General features: G+C 38.4%; 1 protein-coding gene across 1 annotated transcript in view; it reads right to left on the bottom strand.

The window, feature by feature from the left end:
- Nucleotides 1-15,058, bottom strand: part of LOC117400570 (protein CBFA2T1) — a 65,563-nt gene extending 50,505 nt beyond the window's left edge. Inside the window, exon 1 of the mRNA XM_034000719.3 lies at nucleotides 14,466-15,058. Within this exon, the coding sequence (XP_033856610.3) occupies nucleotides 14,466-14,493 (28 nt within the window). The 5' untranslated portion in view covers nucleotides 14,494-15,058. The remainder of the gene's footprint in view (nucleotides 1-14,465) is intronic.
- Between the last annotated feature and the right edge of the window lie 3,402 nt (nucleotides 15,059-18,460).

Genomic DNA, 18,460 nt, shown 5'->3' with positions numbered 1-18,460 from the left:
AGATATTTGTCAGTTGTTATCAATTCTGTGGATGCTGAAACAAGTGTTTCTTCATATGGACACATTTTCACAAAGCAACGTCCATGAAAGACGACTAGCTTAGCCAGCTGACAATGTTTAATAGCAAAATACTGTATAATGCACACAAACTGAGAATGGATGTTTTTTGTCTTTCATGGGCAGCAGTGTGGAGTAGTGGTTAGGGCTTTGGACTCTTGACCGGAGGGTTGTGGGTTCAATCCCAGGTGGGGGACACTGCTGCTGTACCCTTGAGCAAGGTACTTTACCTAGATTGTTCCAGTAAAAACCATACTGTATAAATGGGCAATTGTATGTAAAAAATAATGTGATATCTTGTAACAATTGTAAGTTGCCCTAGATAAGAGCATCTGCTAAGAAATAAATAATAAATAAATAATAATAATGCAAATATAACTAACACTTATGAACAATCTTTTTTTTTGTTTACATTATATTCAAAGAACAAAACAGAACCAATACAAACAAAACAAATAATAATAATAATAATAATAATAATAATAATAATAATAATAATAATAATAATAATAATAATAATAATAAGCATAAAAAAACACAGCTAACATCATAATCTATCAAATGCCCAGATTCCAAAAAACTATACTGTTCAGGGATCAGGACCCGAAACAGGAAATACATAAAAAAATCTCCCCTTCTGTTGACGAATTACATATTTGTACCCGGCGAGATCCAGATATCAAGGAAATGTAATACATTTTAACAAATGATTTGCGTAAAAGTGTAAATTAAAACCTACAAATAATGTATTTAGAGTTATCTGAAATAATAAATCCTGTTATACGTATTCATAGGGATGTAAGTGTTAAATAAATGTCAGTAGCCATCTACAGCGTTCTGTTTATTAATCTGCTATTACGTATGTGGCAGGGCAGAAAAACCCTGAGCGTAGTTACTGGGGCAGGGCAAAGCCCTGCTTGTGAGACAGAGGGATACCTGCTGCTCCCGCCTCCACTGCCAGAGGGAGACTACCTGCTCCTCCCGCCTCCACCGCAAGAGGGAGACTAAATGCTGCTCCCATCTCCACAGCCAGAGTGAGATTACCTGTTGCTCATGCCTCCACCGCCAGAGGAAGATTACCCGCTGCTCCCGCCTCCACTGCAAGAGGGAGATTGAATGCTGCACCTACCTCCACAGCCAGACGGAGATTACCTGTTGCTCCTGCCTCCACCGCAAGAGGACGACTACCTGCTGCTTCTGCCTCCACCACCAGAGGAGCTGGAGCTATCTACCGAGTCAGCTGGTGCCGTCGCCTCACAAGGGTCCGCATCTGCCTTCGCCTCCCGAGGGACCGCTCCTGCCCTGTCCATGCCTCCATGCCTGCACGTCACCGCCCGGGGGATGCCTGCACGTCACCGCCCGGGGGATGCCTGCACGTCACCGCCCGGGGGATGCCTGCACGTCAACGCCCGGGGGATGCCTGCACGTCAACGCCCGGGGGATGCCTGCACGTCAACGCCCGGGGAAAAGGTTGCTGCTGGCTACAGAGAAGTGGGGAGGTGAGACCGCTTCCACCCGTACCAGTTTCACTGCCGGAGCCTTCCGCACTGAGGGCAGCATTACCGCTGCCAGCACCACCATCACTGCCGGAGTGTCCCACGCTGAGAGCAGCATGGCCGCTGCCAGTGCCACTGCCGTGCATGGAGGGTGCCACCCCGCTGTCAGCATTTGCACTGACAGCATTGCCTTTGCTGGAGGAGCCAGCATTTCCACTGCCAGGATTGCCTTGGCTGGAGGAGCCAGCCTTGCCGCTGTCAGCATTTCCGCTGCCAGCCTTGCCTTGCTGGAGGAGCCAACACTGCTGCTGCCAGCATGGCCACTAGCAGCATTTCCGCTGCCAGGATTGCCCCTACCGGAGGAGCCAGCCTGTTCACTGTCAGCAAAGCTGTTGCCAGTGTTGTCATTGGAGGAGGGCCTCACACCGTGGCCACCACCCATGGTCCCATTGTTGCCTCTGTTCCTGGGCCGGGACTATGAACGAGACTTTTGGAATTTTAAGGGGGGAGGACGGCGTTGGGGCCATGTGTCCTGCGCACAAGGGTGGAGGATATGTGGCAGGTCAGAAAAGCCCTGCATGTAGTTAGTGGGGCAGGGCTTTTAAAGCCCTGCTTGTAAATAAATGTATTGTTTGGGGTTAAAAACATGGGTGAATGTTTTGTAAATTAAATGTACTGTGTTTATTATTGTATTATTGTTTGGTTTGGATGTGGTCTGGCAGAGGCGATGTTAGCAGCTCGTTTCTGCCAGACAGCAGGTGAGAATGCGTGGTCGGCAGTCAGTGATTATTGACAAAGTGACTGTCGACCACACAGATATAGGTACGTGAGAGGGCTGGGAAGAATTCAAACAAAAGTAAAAAGAAAACTAAACAAATGCTACACATGCTGGAAAGCACCAGCACGGTACTTGTTGATGTCAGTTTTGTGTTCGAGATTTGTTTTTGTTCGACCATTTATTTTGACAGTGTTTTGGTTATTTTTGTGCAAATAAATATGCGTGTGCCAGCACTTTTCATGTACCTGTCTGCCTCTGTGTCAGCTTCCTGGTCTGAGGAGGTCATCATTCAGGCGTCCTGTCACAATATGTAGTAATGGGATGAGCAATTCAAATGGTTAAAGTAATATAATGGGATGATTATTTAATGATTGCTCAGTACGTGGCTTACTGTGGAGGCTATATCAACATTCTGTGGCTAGAGGACTAAATTAAAGGCTAAAAAACAAGTTTTGAAAAATGCAGAGCCCTAATTAAGAGATATCCCATATTCAATAGTTTTCATAATTGTTTTAGACATGTCTGAACATGTCAGATACTTTTTTTTTTTTTTCCATGAAGGAAATCTGATAAAAAATAAATAATGATCTCATTTTGGCTGTTGTTTGTTTCTATTAAAACCTGAGTTCCTCTTTCATTTTTTTCTTTTTCAACTGCTCTTTCCTATTTTACAGATCACATTCTCTGCTAATTTCCTCTGTCCTCTTCTGGCTCAATATTGTTTTGGCCTGCAGCCCAGAGATCAATCACTTCTCCTGACAACAACAGAAGAAACCTGTGCAAATCATGGTTCAGGATGAGAAACCACACCCTTTTATCTACCTATGAAAAGGAAGACCATTTTCTTCTGCTTCTAGCACTCGATAATCAACCTCATTAACAAGTTCTATAAAAAAACCCAGTGTGGCCTGAATCACCAATATTACTCCGGTCTGATCTTTCTGATCTTTCTCAATATGCGGACTGTACAACCTTCTTCAACTGCCCCTTTCAGCTTGCCTTTTTCTGTTAAATAGATTTCTATATTCTGTATAAAAGGTCAACTTTTAAATGCCACAAGTGCACCTATAAATACTTTGTCTGAAAAGTGCTGTTTATGCAGCTGAACAATCAAACACAGGTGCCTTTTTTTTCAACTGTCCCTTTGTTCCCTTTGGTATGTTAAATTTAAATAAATAGTCTTCAGGAACCTGAATGGCAGAATCTGACATCAAATTCCTAAAGAAAAAAAAAAAAATCCTTGTTACTGTAATCCAGACCCAGATTTTGTTATTTTAGCACATATGCCCTAAAAGTCTTCAGACTTGGGCACAGGGCGTGTTCTATGTTGCCCCGGTTTGGACCTTTCATCTTTAAATATGTATCCTATATATGTATTAGACAAACACCTGGTAGAAGTAACTAGTAGACCAGATTGTTATCTTTTTCAAACATCACACAGAGGACTCCGTTTTAATCCCATTTATGTCAGGGGATATCCACTGGCCGTAATGGACTACATGCAGTGCTACTGGGATGAAAACAGGGCTTTTTATCCATTGGACTCTCAAATGCATATGGACCATATGATCCACTATGCACTGCTAAGCTACACAGTGAAGTAACAGTGGTTTCCATATGGTGTTGAAAAAGACCCCAAACCCCCCCTCCTCCCTGAAAAAACAGAATGTAGTTTATGCAATGTTTAACTTAAATCTACCAACATAAAATTGCAGCTGTGCTTTTTTGAGATATCCCTCTGCAGCTGTGAATTATTATGTGGATAGTTTAATACTGCCAAAGAGGAAATAGCAGATTAAGATCGTATCTTTGCGAAACTGCCAAACCGAGCACGTTCTTCATAGGAACACAGTAAAACCATTATGTAAGTGTTTATCTTGTTCCCTGATTTTCACACCTTTGTTGAAACAATATTGCCACACACTGATTGAGCTTACTAAAACAGTGGCTTGAGATAAGCACAGTCAGGCAGAAAATGCCATGCTCCACAGGTATAAGTGTTCTCACAGTATTTTTATTATTTATTTATTTATTTATTTTTAAATTTGGAATCGGCAATTATTTTTTCTCGTTTTCTCCCCAATTTGAAAAGCCCAATTATTGTTATTATTTTTTTATTTCAACCCGGCTCACCGCTACCACCCCTGCACTGACTCAGGAGAGACAAAGATGGACACAAGCCTCCTCTGAAACGTGTGCCGTCAGCCATCCACTTCTTTTCACTCTGCAGGCCCGCCATGCAGACACCTCACAGCCACAGCATTGGAGGACCATGCAGCTCCGGGCAACTTACAGGCAAGCCCGCAAGCGCCCGGCCAGTCTACAGGGGTTGCTGGTGCGCGGTGAGCCGAGGACACCCTGGACGACCTAAGCACTCCCCACTTGGGCGGTGCTCAGCCAATTGTGCGCCACCCCCTGGGAACTCCCATCCATGGTTGGCAGTGGAATAGCCTGGACTCGAACCGGCGACCTCCAGGCTATAGGGCGCATCCTGCTATTGAAAATCTTACACATCGAAATACAGAAATTTGTTCAATCACTGGGGTGTTATAAAAAGAGACACTGCATACTTTGTTGCCATGGAAACAAGGAAAACACCCTTTCTAAAAAGTATATTACGTTTTCTCAATGGTATGAAGTAATGCAAAACTGCACTCCAAGCAGTAGTCAAAGCTGGCCTAATAGAAAATTCAGAACGCAAACCCATGTCATATAAAGGATTCTTGTTGCTTAAATATGTGAAAAATGGATAAAAAGAGATAATCACAGATGGGAATGGAATTACTGGCTCACACAACACATCTTTTCACATTTCCACGTCAGGCGAAATGGATTTATTTTCTACATATTTCTTTATTGTTATTTAACACTTTCATACATACAAATAATTGGGCATTACCTTTTTCTGTACCGAAATCCTAACAACCAAAATGTAAAGTACTGTAAAAGCAGTGGAATACATGGAATAATGCATTTCTTTATTTGTGCACTGTTACAGATACTTGTCATGTATATAAAATCTATTAAATAAGATGAATCGCTTGCTAAAATATATATCAGAAACAGCACAATGCATAAGCTGCTATTTCTTTTTTTATATTTAGTTTTCCCTTAGCTTATGTAGTTACATAGCCAACTACATATAATTATATACATCTAACAGTATTACAGATATTGCAGTGCAATACTACTAATAATTACAGTTATATCTTGGACTTTCAAGAACTTGAGTTGTGCTATGTATTACCCCCACCACTTACCCCACTGCTTTTTACTTGAATTGCCAATAGAACCACGAATATACAAGGTGGGCATGTCAATGCAAAGAGAGCTATCAGGGTCGAGACAATTCATTAGGTGAATAATGGATAAGTATCTCTTCTTTTAGATGACCGCTCTACCTCAATCTCTTTGAAGACAACTCATGAAAGGGTCTGCTGCTTTGTGTGAATGTATTTCCCCACATCCGATTTCACCTGTGAGAGGATCCCAGGAGAACAAGAGAAGAGAGAACACAAATTATATCCAGAGGCTGCTGCCTTCTCCAAACTGAAGGCATCTGTTCTGTGCCAGCCTCTTCCACTTGGAAGAAAAACAGAACTTTGAAGGCATCTGTGTTTATGGTTGATAGTCACACATCTTGGGCTCCACAGCTCTTGCCCAGCTGCAGACATGCTTTTTGTTTTTTCTTCTTCTTTAATTTTATCAGCTGAGCTCAAAACCATGGAAAAACAGAAGCAACGCCCCCAGGCAGCTGTTTTACACTTAAAAGGTTAATGATAATCTAATATTATCACTTTTAAGAATTTGCATGGATTCCTATAATGCCTTCCATCCTCTTTTTTTGGTCTCTTTTTAAATCCTGATTGGCTGCAGAGTCAGTACACAGGGGACTCTAGGACAAAGGTCTGAGCCAGTGTGCTGCTTCCACTGTATTTTGAGCTTCTTTAACAGTGCTGCAAAATCCTTTCATACGATCATATGCATACTTTAAAACAGCCCGGGATTGTTTCGTTGTCAGACAGGGTGTGGAAAACTCAAGCAGTTTGAGCACAGAATCACACAGATAAGTGTGGTAACATTACAAACAGCACTCTTTGCAGAAATGCCACCTCTTAATAATATGGTGAATGCACAATTCAGCCATATGAAGATGTTCAATTAGCACTTATGTTTCTAAACGTAACATGGTCCTATACTGTACTCCCCAATGGGAAGTGCAAGCACCTTTATTACAGTCTGATTTTCTTTGCTACTCCTGCCTTACCAAACCTGTTAAAATATCCTTAGATAACCGGGTCACTATTTGTTGGCCTTTTGCCCGAACATGTTAAACCACATCTCAGTAAATAAACAGAATGTTGATTTTGCACACTATTTAATCTTCACAGCCCATCAGTGAGACAGTGCACATGTATAGAGAGACCAGGGAGGTTTGGTTAATTGAAAATACATTTAACATAAGTAGAGCCTGAGTAACAATTGTCTCAGCATTACTGTTTGCTTTTCAGTCCACCTATACACATTTGCTAAGCTTCCCATGGACAAACAGAACATCAAAGGCAGTATCAGCTGCAGGCCTTCTCAGCGGTTTAGCTGTTTAACTTCACATCAATAGCTGCACGTGTTTATCAATACTTCAGTGTTATTCAACATACAAGTAACTTTTATCCTTCAAGATTGTGTTCAGGTGGCAAACTGCCATTACCTAATAACAAAACAGATAATCACATCAATATTTTCTCTAAAATGAATAACTTTTAGTGTCTTTAACACTAAAAACAGATCATATAAATACAGTAAGATAACACTAGATAAACAGGTAAAAGGGTGTTAAGAGGTGATGACTATTTTTATGGAGGATACTTTGTTTGCATTATGAACGATAACAAAAAGATATGACCGAGACATTGCATTTAGAATATCCAGACGAAAGCAGTTACCCGATTTCACAGTGATGTTGCCTTATTTTTTTAGTTTCTTTATTATAGAAAAATAGGTTTAAACTGAGAACGATGGGAGGTTTAGAGAAAAAGGTTTAGAGCATAATGTTAACCGATTCAAAATGTCCTTCTTGCATTAACAAAACATTACGATGACATCCAAATTACAGGGTGTTATTTTTAGTTGAACCAGTACAATATTTATAACAGAGCAGATTTAACAAAATAGCTTTTTTTAAAAAATATTGAAACCACATTGAAAACCGCCGGAATACGGCTCGCTCTTTTTCTCTATCGTTTTCCATTTTTATGAATTGACACTCTCTGTCCTTGGAATAATGTACACTATGTATTCATCTCAGTAGCACCTGCTGATCAGTCAGGAACACAGCGTTTTCCTGAAGTTGGTATGGGGTTATTATTCGCCTTTCACAATCTCTAGGTCTCTGGTCGGCAAACTAATGAAAACAATTGCATGAAGCAGCAATTAAAAACAATTCGCAGCAATTCATTAACCAAGTGGCTAATAGGTGTGAATCTTTATGTGAGGAGCTAGAATTAACCCAATCTAAATATAATAATCTGTACTATCTTGTAATTTCCAAATGGTTTTCCTGCTATCTAGCGAATTATATTTATTAACCCCACTTAGAATCCTGCAACTGCTTTATAAATGAAAAAATAAGATATATCCAAGATGATAAATGAGCATTATTATTATTATTATTATTATTATTATTATTATTATTATTATTATTATTATTATTATTATTAATTTTGTTTTTATTTATTGCATTTATATAGTGCTTTTTATACAAAAGTATCACAAAGCACTGTCCAGTACATAGCAGAAAAAAAACACAATACATTTGTATAGCATGTCACACATACAACTGCCACAATCAGACCATTTAAAGAACACATTTAAATAACAGTATACACATAATACAACAGCAGCAATTTTAAAGTTACATTAAAACCCACTAAGATTAGAAAGCCATTTTATAAAAGTGCGTTTTTAGTCTTGAATTGAAAACTGTAACGGTCCCAGCTTCCCTGACAAATGAAGGCAGAGCATTCCATAATTTAGGAGCGCTACAAGAAAAAGCTCCACCTCCCGCATTGCTTTTGTTGACCCAATGAAACAATGGACTTGTTTTTTGTATTATTTTATACAGCGTAGCCATATTTTTTAAGCAGTAAAAGTGATTGTACTATACAATGCTGAGATTGCATCTGGCCTATTACTATAATAGTTTTGATTTATACACATTTATATTTTTACATAAAGAAACCAATGGTACCTTATGTTGTGAGTGGTGACACTGAAATCAATCAATCATATATCACTTTACTGTACTTGTTACCTATTTTCAAATACCTTTTATAAAAAAAAAAACTAAAGAAACATAAATAGAAACACACTTTCTTTATTATTTTAAAAGATAACCGGGAAAGCATACTAGGTTACATATTGTGTTGCTTTAGCTTGGTAATAGTCAGTGTTTTATCATGCTCACTCAGGCAGTAACAAACCAAAAATGTCAATATGTTCAGTCAATGGTGGTAAAATATAGGGGATTATGGTCCCTGCCTATTGATCCATGCAGTCTAGGGAAATATAGCCTTGGGCTTCAAACAAATCTTAATTAGGGCCATAGCTTTTCTTGTTGTTGTTGTACTATAATAGAACAGCAACACAGTTAAAAGAGCAAGTATAATCTTTCTTTTTTAGAAATCCCTAGACGAGATAATCACAACATGAACAGTTGTATTTGAACAGAGGCGTTCCCACCTGCTATGCTGCTCTTCCTAGTTGGTCTATTGTGCTGCGATCAGATTGTCACACCACTAGTTTTAAAAAACACTTTGAACACAGGTACAGAACCTTCAATGTTTCTTGGGCAATAAAGCAACCTGAATATTGTAATAAAATGCCAAAAGTTCAAAATTAATAATAATAATAATACAAGCACAGCAAAAGGTACAGAAAATTATCCTCCAGCACACATGCAGTCCCTCCCTGGCCATTAGATACAAAATAAAACAACTAACTACTTTTATGGAAGTGTTTTATGGATTTTCAGTGAACAGGAGAGCCTGTACTTTTGCAAATGGCTCCTAATAAAATAGCTAATAAAGCCATTACACTACTCAAATTCCACATCAATCTAATGGTTATAGTGTCAATAAATAATTAATTGTCTCCCCCATTATCACCATTTTTTCTTTAAAGCTGCCTAAAATCCACCACGAAAACCCAATTACAGATAACGACTTTGGTAATCTCACCTCCCAAAGTCCTGTCTGAATGGCTGAGTTGATAGGAGATAACAGTTAAAGCCAAGGCTGATGTCTAACGTAACAAAGGCATTCTTTTTTTTTCTTCCTAAACCTCAGCTCCCAACACCCAACTTCGATTCCCCCACCCATTTTACAGCTAATCTTAAAATGTAAATTATCTGACAGCAAAAAAAAAAACTAAAGAAACGGCAGATAACAGGTTACATCTTCACTCTTGGACCGTTATCGAGTACTGCATCACTGAAAAGCACCTATTCAATGAGATTACCTTCTGGCAGAGTGCACCGCGACACACAACGGCTTTGTATTCATTAAACACACATCCCAGCTTATCTGAAATAAAAAGGCTTGTCAGGATGGCACATTGTGTGTTTGTGAGGGGAAGGCAATGTGCATTAGGGTGATTACAATATCAGCTCGGCCCAGATGGATGCAGGAAAATAAACAGAGAGGGTGTGTGCGTGTGTGTGTGTGTGTGTGTGTGTGTTTGAGAAGTTAATTGGCAACACAAAGGGAAAACACAGAGAGATTGGGATTAAAGGGAGAGAGAGAGAGAGAGAGAGAGAGAGAGGGAGGAGAAAAAGAGGACACCTGCCACCTAGAGCAGAAGGCTGCTCATACTTCTTGGACTGAGGGCTGCAAAGCCTTTTGTCATTGGAGGTGAAAGGCAGGACGGTGGCATGATAATTGTGTGTGTACATGGATGAGTGTGAGTGAGTGAGACACTGAGGGTGTGTGTGTGTGTGAAGAGTGGGGTTTTAAACCTTGTCTGTGCAATGAATGTCTAGCTAACAAGGGGTCTGTCACAAATCCTCAGATAATCCAATAATGTGAAAACCTCTTGATATCTCGAGACATGGCACACTGGAATAATAATGTATATTAGATTAGGAGACAGAGCAAAAGAATGTATATCTGTTATTTCTGCTATTTCTTTTTTTGTATTCTGTTCTATATTGCTGATTAGTTAACTTATTACCAAAACTATTTAACAGCAAATAGTAATGCCTTTGAAAAATGTCTTGTAAAATTGGTGCTAATCCCTTGTTCAGACTTTGGCTCTGGAACTGTGTGGAAGGTGACAAAGAAATAACTTTGTTTTAAAGTACTGTAACTACCCAGTATTGTAATTGTATAGCAAAAACATTATGCAAATCACAATTTTAATAAGCACCGGTTGAAGATATCAGTAAAGGCACAGGGAAGGTGATACTCCCAGCATATCTCAATGTGTAGTGAAATACACTGTATTGTATTTCCTATATTGATAAACATGAACATACTTTGACATCCTTGATATTGATTTGTGAGAAGCTGATATTAATCTATGCCTCGGCTAGAATCTCCCCCTCCCTATTGTTCACTTTGAAATTGCATGACAGACACCTGAAATGTGACATGACAAACACCTGGTCCTTTCGGCAGTAACAAAACCTCTTTCTTTCTTTCTTTCTTTCTCTTTCTTTCTTTCTTTTGTTCTCAAACAACTGCAACTAATACAAACAAATCAGCAATTTAAATAACAAAACACTGTATCTGTGACCACTTCATACAGCAGGAGCAGTACAGTACACAACATCCACAACCGGCTTGCAATCCCGACAGGCAGGCTAGAAAAAACAAATTTAGATTTAGCATTTCTAATAACGGATTATCTCCTATCAAATTCTGAGCAAAGATTCCATCTGCCTCGGGTATTGTGCTAAAAAATGAAAAAGGACAGTATCACTTATTACAAATGGTAATGTGCACACAATGCGCTACAATTTTAGTATCAACTGCAAAGTTTTATCACCTTTAATGTTAAGATAGTTGCTCTGAAAAGAAGGTATACATTTAATTTTCCTGGTTTACCTGAGAAGACTGCATTACTTTCCTTTCTGAAATAATAATAATAATAATAATAATAATAATAATAATAATAATAATAATAACAATGTATAGTATCTTTTAGTTTTCCAAGCGTGTAAGGCAGCCATCAATGATCTGTATATTGTCTAAAAGTTAGCTTTACAAGTGTATTTATATAACCATAATTCTTAATCTTAATTAACCCTCCTTTCGATCCAATTGCCAAAAGGAACAGAGAACTAAAGAACAGGGAAATATTTTATCACAGTGAACAAAAATTCTAATTTCTTTCAACTTAAGCAAACATTTATAATCTCTCTTAAGTAATTTAAGTTTTAAGACATATACACTATTATTTAATGCAATTTAAAAAAAAAATCAACTCCTATTTCTTACAGGATACAGAACTGAAATGTACATTTTGGCACAATACTCAATAAATACAAAAATACATAAATTAAATAAATAAACTAAGAAACAACAACATGTAATAATATGCAATGGCAAGGCCCCCCCCCCCCCCCCCCCCCACAAACACATACACAAACACACAGAGACACACGCATCCAATTTGTAAATAGCAATTATAATGGCTTTTAAAAAAACGTCTCCTTAGTTTTCATTAGCAGGAAAACTTCTCAAATGTCATGTCTTTGACCCCAGACTATAATTAGTATGGACAGGTGCACGGCTTCTGCATGTACAGATGGCTACTGGAAATGGTGCAGAGTAGCTCCTTCTGTTTACACAGCACAGAGATAACCCACACCGCACTTATCACTTACAATTACCTCCAGCAAACTGAACTCATGTTTGCTTTAATTAAATACCTACCTCTCTGTTAACATTATCTATGGGTTTTGTACCAACGGCAAAAAAATAAGGACAGTAAAAAGATGGAAAGTTAATGGTCTGCAGATTAAAGGCTAAACGCTCATTCTAAAAGCATCTCCCTTGCATTGAGGATGCTGTATCCCTCTGCAGTTTCCATAGTTTCCAAATGTAACAAACAGATGTGAATAAGTCAATATTCTTACAGTTGAATAGCTTCTGAATAGAAACCACATGCACAAGAAATGAAATAAGACTTAAACATTATAAACTAATCAAATACAATTATACAGTAAAGTGACCCAAGTTTTACTTGAAAAAAAAGAAGCTTGTTTTGGTTACACTACCACTGCTGTTACAATGGCTTATTTAAAGTTGGTGGGGTATGCTTAGCAGAAAAGCAGGATAATCAAGTTAAAATACTTCTAAAAGGCCACTTTTGCAACAAAATAATATAATTAATGTTGTAGCTAAATTTGCACTGTAACAACGCTTGATGTAATTCACAACGTGTTTTACATAGCTGAAATTCCATTGTCACCATCTTTGAAAAAGCATACAAGCTCACTAAATGAATGTATTATTCATTCTATAACATTACATTTTAATTTTTTTAGCAACAGTTAATAACACTTCTAACCATTTCAAACATAAAAGCAATACCTTTTTTAATATAAATATTGTTTTAAAGAATGAATTCACTTGCTTTACATGTCAATACTGGCATAAACAAAATTTCCAGAAAGCCGTGAGAACCATTTATCTGTTGTCCTAAGTCGCCCTTCTTTTGGCTGGAAGGCATGTTGATCCCAGCATGGCAAGTTCCCACAGAGAAAAAGAGTGACGCTTTTAATTTCAATTTGAAGCCGCTAACGTTCTGTTAATTTCACTTTTCAATCACCTAAAGGTTTGTCGCTAGTTGGTCACGGCTAGAGAAAACCCATCAAGGTGGATCGAAAAAATGGAACTGACAATGGTGACCGGTTTAGGGTTTTCAAATGCAAAACCTGCCAATGCCAATTTCTGAAGTGTCCTATTAGAGAGAGAATGCAATGTGCTAAGAACCTCAATGAAATGGGCTTTGCATGGAGTGCATGTCAGCTGATGTTTATCTTTAATGGAAGGGGTAAAATAAGATTTGACAGGAAAGAGAGGAGGGGGAGAGCTTAACTGGCCAACGATGGACTTGTTCTACGCGCCATACAATTTCCAGTGCAGTTTATGTGCTCCCGCATTTGAACGAGGCTACCTAAACTCTGCTACATACATTATATATTTCTCACGTCCAATTTGACAGCCACACATAACTGGTCATTCGGCATCCCTTCTTTCTTGAATTCAATATGAAACTCTTTCTTTAATTCAATGTGAAACTTTTATAACTGCAGTGTACATAAGTGAAAGTCTGAGACTCAGATTTTCCTGCTTCATCACCTCTGTCCATTAATGTCAATATAACTAATAAAACTATTCCCGAAGAAAGGGAAAAGAAAAAAAAGTTATGATATCACCAGTGTTACGGTAAGTTACTGTAACTCGATTTTGTGTTGGTTCTGGCTGTACACTATTCAACGGGTAATGAAATATGAAATTGATGTCATTGTCAGCCACTCGGTCAAAAAACAATACAAATGACATCTTACCGAGGAATGCAGGTTGAAACAGTTTTTTTTTTTTTTTTGGGGGGGCAGGGGGGGGGGTACTGCAACGTTTTAAGACGGTTTTATAAGATTATGCTTATTTTGTAAAAATGCAATGGTCACAAATGCATGATACAGGGATGAATTACTATATTAAGTAAACATGTCCAATTTACATACCGTACCCAACAACTTCCAATATATATATATATATATATATATATATATATATATATATATATATATATATATATATATATATATATATATATACTACTACAATTAATTCTGTATCACACAATTCCTACACGTATACGTTTGTTCAAAATATTGAACATATTAAACAAATGCTTTACATACCAGAACTGGATACAATGAATGCTAACATCCATCACGTCATTTTTACTATAGTAAATACGCAGTCTATCAAATGTTTATTGTGCAGATCCTTTTCTAAAACCCTGACTTATTCCTGGGAATCACATATTATATGCTCATTGCTTAAGACTAAACAGATCCTGTCCGTAATTCGGGAAATGAAGATGATAAAATAAATTGTACTTACACTGAAAAGGGACAGAAATTCCCACCATTCGTTATTGGGGTTTAGCTACAAATTAAGTTCCAGTCTCCGACTCTGATGCAAAAATAAACAGAGAAGGAATGCACTTGTGTTTCTTCTCTTTCACTGTCCAGATGATACACGTTCCAAAAGTCAAAACTATCTCAAGAACAGCAGTACAGTATTGAAACTGTCTAGGCGTCCAAGTTCCGATAGCAATCAGTCTGCAAATACAGTAGGTTTTGCCAAGAAGAAGAAAAAAAAAAAAACAGTCCACAAGTTCCTTTATGTGGTAGACAACTGAGTTCTTGAACCCATAAAAAGGGTCTGACTGTCAGGTTGTCGTCGTTAGTCTTGAGAAACCTGGATCTTGTTTCAGTTTCTCGGATTAACTGACAGGAAGGAGAAAATATGCACTCGTTCTGCTAGCGTCTCTCTGGTGTTTATTCTAGATAGCTTTGGAGTCAAACGGTACTCTCTGCCAGACTCAGTTTACCCAGGTGCCGAGTGGGAGGGGTTTAAGCAGTGGGAGGTGACAGAGGTACCAGACATCTGTGTCATGAGCAGGTTGTGGGGGTCAAGTATATGTTAACAATGGGCAGGCCCAGTCCCTCATGGCCAGCTGGCTCTCTCGATTTATTCTGCTGCTACTGCAGCAGCAATATGTGTGTCCGCCTGTGTCTGTGTGTGTATACAACATGCTCCCTGATGATGCTTTCTCAAGCCTGCCTGCCTGCCTGCAAAGCTGCCTGTTCCAATGTAGACTGTCCTGTAGTAACCCAAGATAAACACTTTCCCCTGACCATCTGGAGAGCTCCTGGCTTCTTCTTGTATCTCACCAAATCTAAGGAGGCTGATATCAAGCCACTCTCTCACATCCCCTCCATTGAGTAATCCCCTTCTGTTAGCTGATTTTCAGCTGGTCTGTTTGTATGTTTGTCCTCGGTACAAGAAGGGACTTTTAAATATAAATAAGTACATACATAAATAAAGAAAGAAACCAACTGGAGTTTTCCAACTATTACCCCTTTGTCTTTAATCCACATAACACATCCTGCTGCTCTCATTCTGTTTTATATATTTATTTATTTTTGCCTAGCAGATATCCACTTGTGTATTATTGTAATTACTTCACACCTGATCTTGACACTAAAAAAAAAAAAAAAAAACTATTTATTTTGATATATAAAAAACAGATACAGTGCATTTATATGGTGTTTTTATAAATGCACTGTATCTGTTTTTTATATATCAAAATAAATAGTTTTCTTTTTTTTTTAATGCACAGGGTGACTCTAATGACTCCTACCATGTTTGTGGATATGGTAGGGCAACAGTAGACAATGGGGAACAAGATGGTATGGTTGGCACCATGTATCATAATGACTGCCCCCACTGTGCCAGTCTTAATGCCTTCATGAAATAAACTGTTCACGTGACTTGTGAACCTTCCTTTGTGGAACTAATGCATCTTATTTCAAATTAAAGATCAAATAAAAATGTTATTGCAGTGGTATTTGTTTTACTGTATCTATAGCATATACTGGAACATCAGCTTGGTTTTATGTATGCAAGTATGTGCGTGTCTATGTAAGTATGTATGTAAGTACACATTATGTATGAATGTATATGTATATTTCAAATTTACTTTAAAACTTTCAATACATGGGTTATCTTGTTTACTTGTATCTGCAGTGTACAATCTAATCACCTGTACATACCTTTACCGTTTTTGATGATTTGATTTACTACATTAATTCATCTACCTCCAATATTCCCCTGATAATATAATTAAATCAAAACCCTCTTGTTTTGTCAACATGATGTTTTATTTTTTTTTTCCTGCAGTCTATGGTTTAAAACTTACCTTACATGTCCTTCGCATGCTCATTGGGTAATTTCCACTATCAATGTGATCAAGTTCCGACAACTCGCAATCCTAACTTGGATTGACAGAGTCCCAGTGGAAATCGGTTTGATCTTGATCTGCTACCGATGGAAACAAACAGGACTAATTTGAAAACTCTTTCAAGTTGGTCCAGGTGACAGATGGAAATGTGACATTATACTGTATGTCTTATAATTTAACAAGTTCATGACATATGCAAATGATAACACAGCATCTGTTTAAAAGATGCAGTCTACATGCTGATAAAATACTTGAAATCATTTGTTGAAGACAAGAAAAAATATGAATATGCTCTGTCACTGCCATGTATACATACAGTGCCTTGCGAAAGTATTCGGCCCCCTTGAACTTTGCGACCTTTTGCCACATTTCAGGCTTCAAACATAAAGATATGAAACTGTAATTTTTTGTGAAGAATCAACAACAAGTGGGACACAATCATGAAGTGGAACGAAATTTATTGGATATTTCAAACTTTTTTAACAAATAAAAAACTGAAAAATTGGGCGTGCAAAATTATTCAGCCCCTTTACTTTCAGTGCAGCAAACTCTCTCCAGAAGTTCAGTGAGGATCTCTGAATGATCCAATGTTGACCTAAATGACTAATGATGATAAATAGAATCCACCTGTGTGTAATCAAGTCTCCATATAAATGCACCTGCACTGTGATAGTCTCAGAGGTCCGTTTAAAGCGCAGAGAGCATCATGAAGAACAAGGAACACACCAGGCAGGTCCGAGATACTGTTGTGGAGAAGTTTAAAGCCGGATTTGGATACAAAAAGATTTCCCAAGCTTTAAACATCCCAAGGAGCACTGTGCAAGCGATAATATTGAAATGGAAGGAGTATCAGACCACTGCAAATCTACCAAGACCTGGCCGTCCCTCTAAACTTTCAGCTCATACAAGGAGAAGACTGATCAGAGATGCAGCCAAGAGGCCCATGATCACTCTGGATGAACTGCAGAGATCTACAGCTGAGGTGGGAGACTCTGTCCATAGGACAACAATCAGTCGTATACTGCACAAATCTGGCCTTTATGGAAGAGTGGCAAGAAGAAAGCCATTTCTTAAAGATATCCATAAAAAGTGTCGTTTACAGTTTGCCACAAGCCACCTGGGAGACACACCAAACATGTGGAAGAAGGTGCTCTGGTCAGATGAAACCAAAATCGAACTTTTTGGCAACAATGCAAAACGTTATGTTTGGCGTAAAAGCAACACAGCTCATCACCCTGAACACACCATCCCCACTGTCAAACATGGTGGTAGCAGCATCATGGTTTGGGCCTGCTTTTCTTCAGCAGGGACAGGGAAGATGGTTAAAATTGATGGGAAGATGGATGGAGCCAAATACAGGACCATTCTGGAAGAAAACCTGATGGAGTCTGCAAAAGACCTGAGACTGGGACGGAGATTTGTCTTCCAACAAGACAATGATCCAAAACATAAAGCAAAATCTACAATGGAATGGTTCACAAATAAACATATCCAGGTGTTAGAATGGCCAAGTCAAAGTCCAGACCTGAATCCAATCGAGAATCTGTGGAAAGAACTGAAAACTGCTGTTCACAAATGCTCTCCATCCAACCTCACTGAGCTCGAGCTGTTTTGCAAGGAGGAATGGGCAAACATTTCAGTCTCTCGATGTGCAAAACTGATAGAGACATACCCCAAGCGACTTACAGCTGTAATCGCAGCAAAAGGTGGCGCTATAATTTTGCTGAATAATTTTGAACGCCCAATTTTTCAGTTTTTTATTTGTTAAAAAAGTTTGAAATATCCAATAAATTTCGTTCCACTTCATGATTGTGTCCCACTTGTTGTTGATTCTTCACAAAAAATTACAGTTTCATATCTTTATGTTTGAAGCCTGAAATGTGGCAAAAGGTCGCAAAGTTCAAGGGGGCCGAATACTTTCGCAAGGCACTGTACTGTAAGGGAGTGTACTCGTTTCAAAAGTTGTTGGATTACTTTGTTTTTCACATATGATGGGATTGGTGAAGCCGTTCGCATAAAACATTGCAGGCCAGTGCCCACTTCATTACAATACACATACATTAAATGCATATTATATAAAACATATTAT

This window comes from Acipenser ruthenus, chromosome 4, assembly GCF_902713425.1.
Source record: "Acipenser ruthenus chromosome 4, fAciRut3.2 maternal haplotype, whole genome shotgun sequence".
NCBI lineage: Eukaryota > Metazoa > Chordata > Actinopteri > Acipenseriformes > Acipenseridae > Acipenser > Acipenser ruthenus.
Note: the sequence above shows the minus strand (reverse complement) of the source record. Positions and strands in the feature narration are given on the sequence as shown.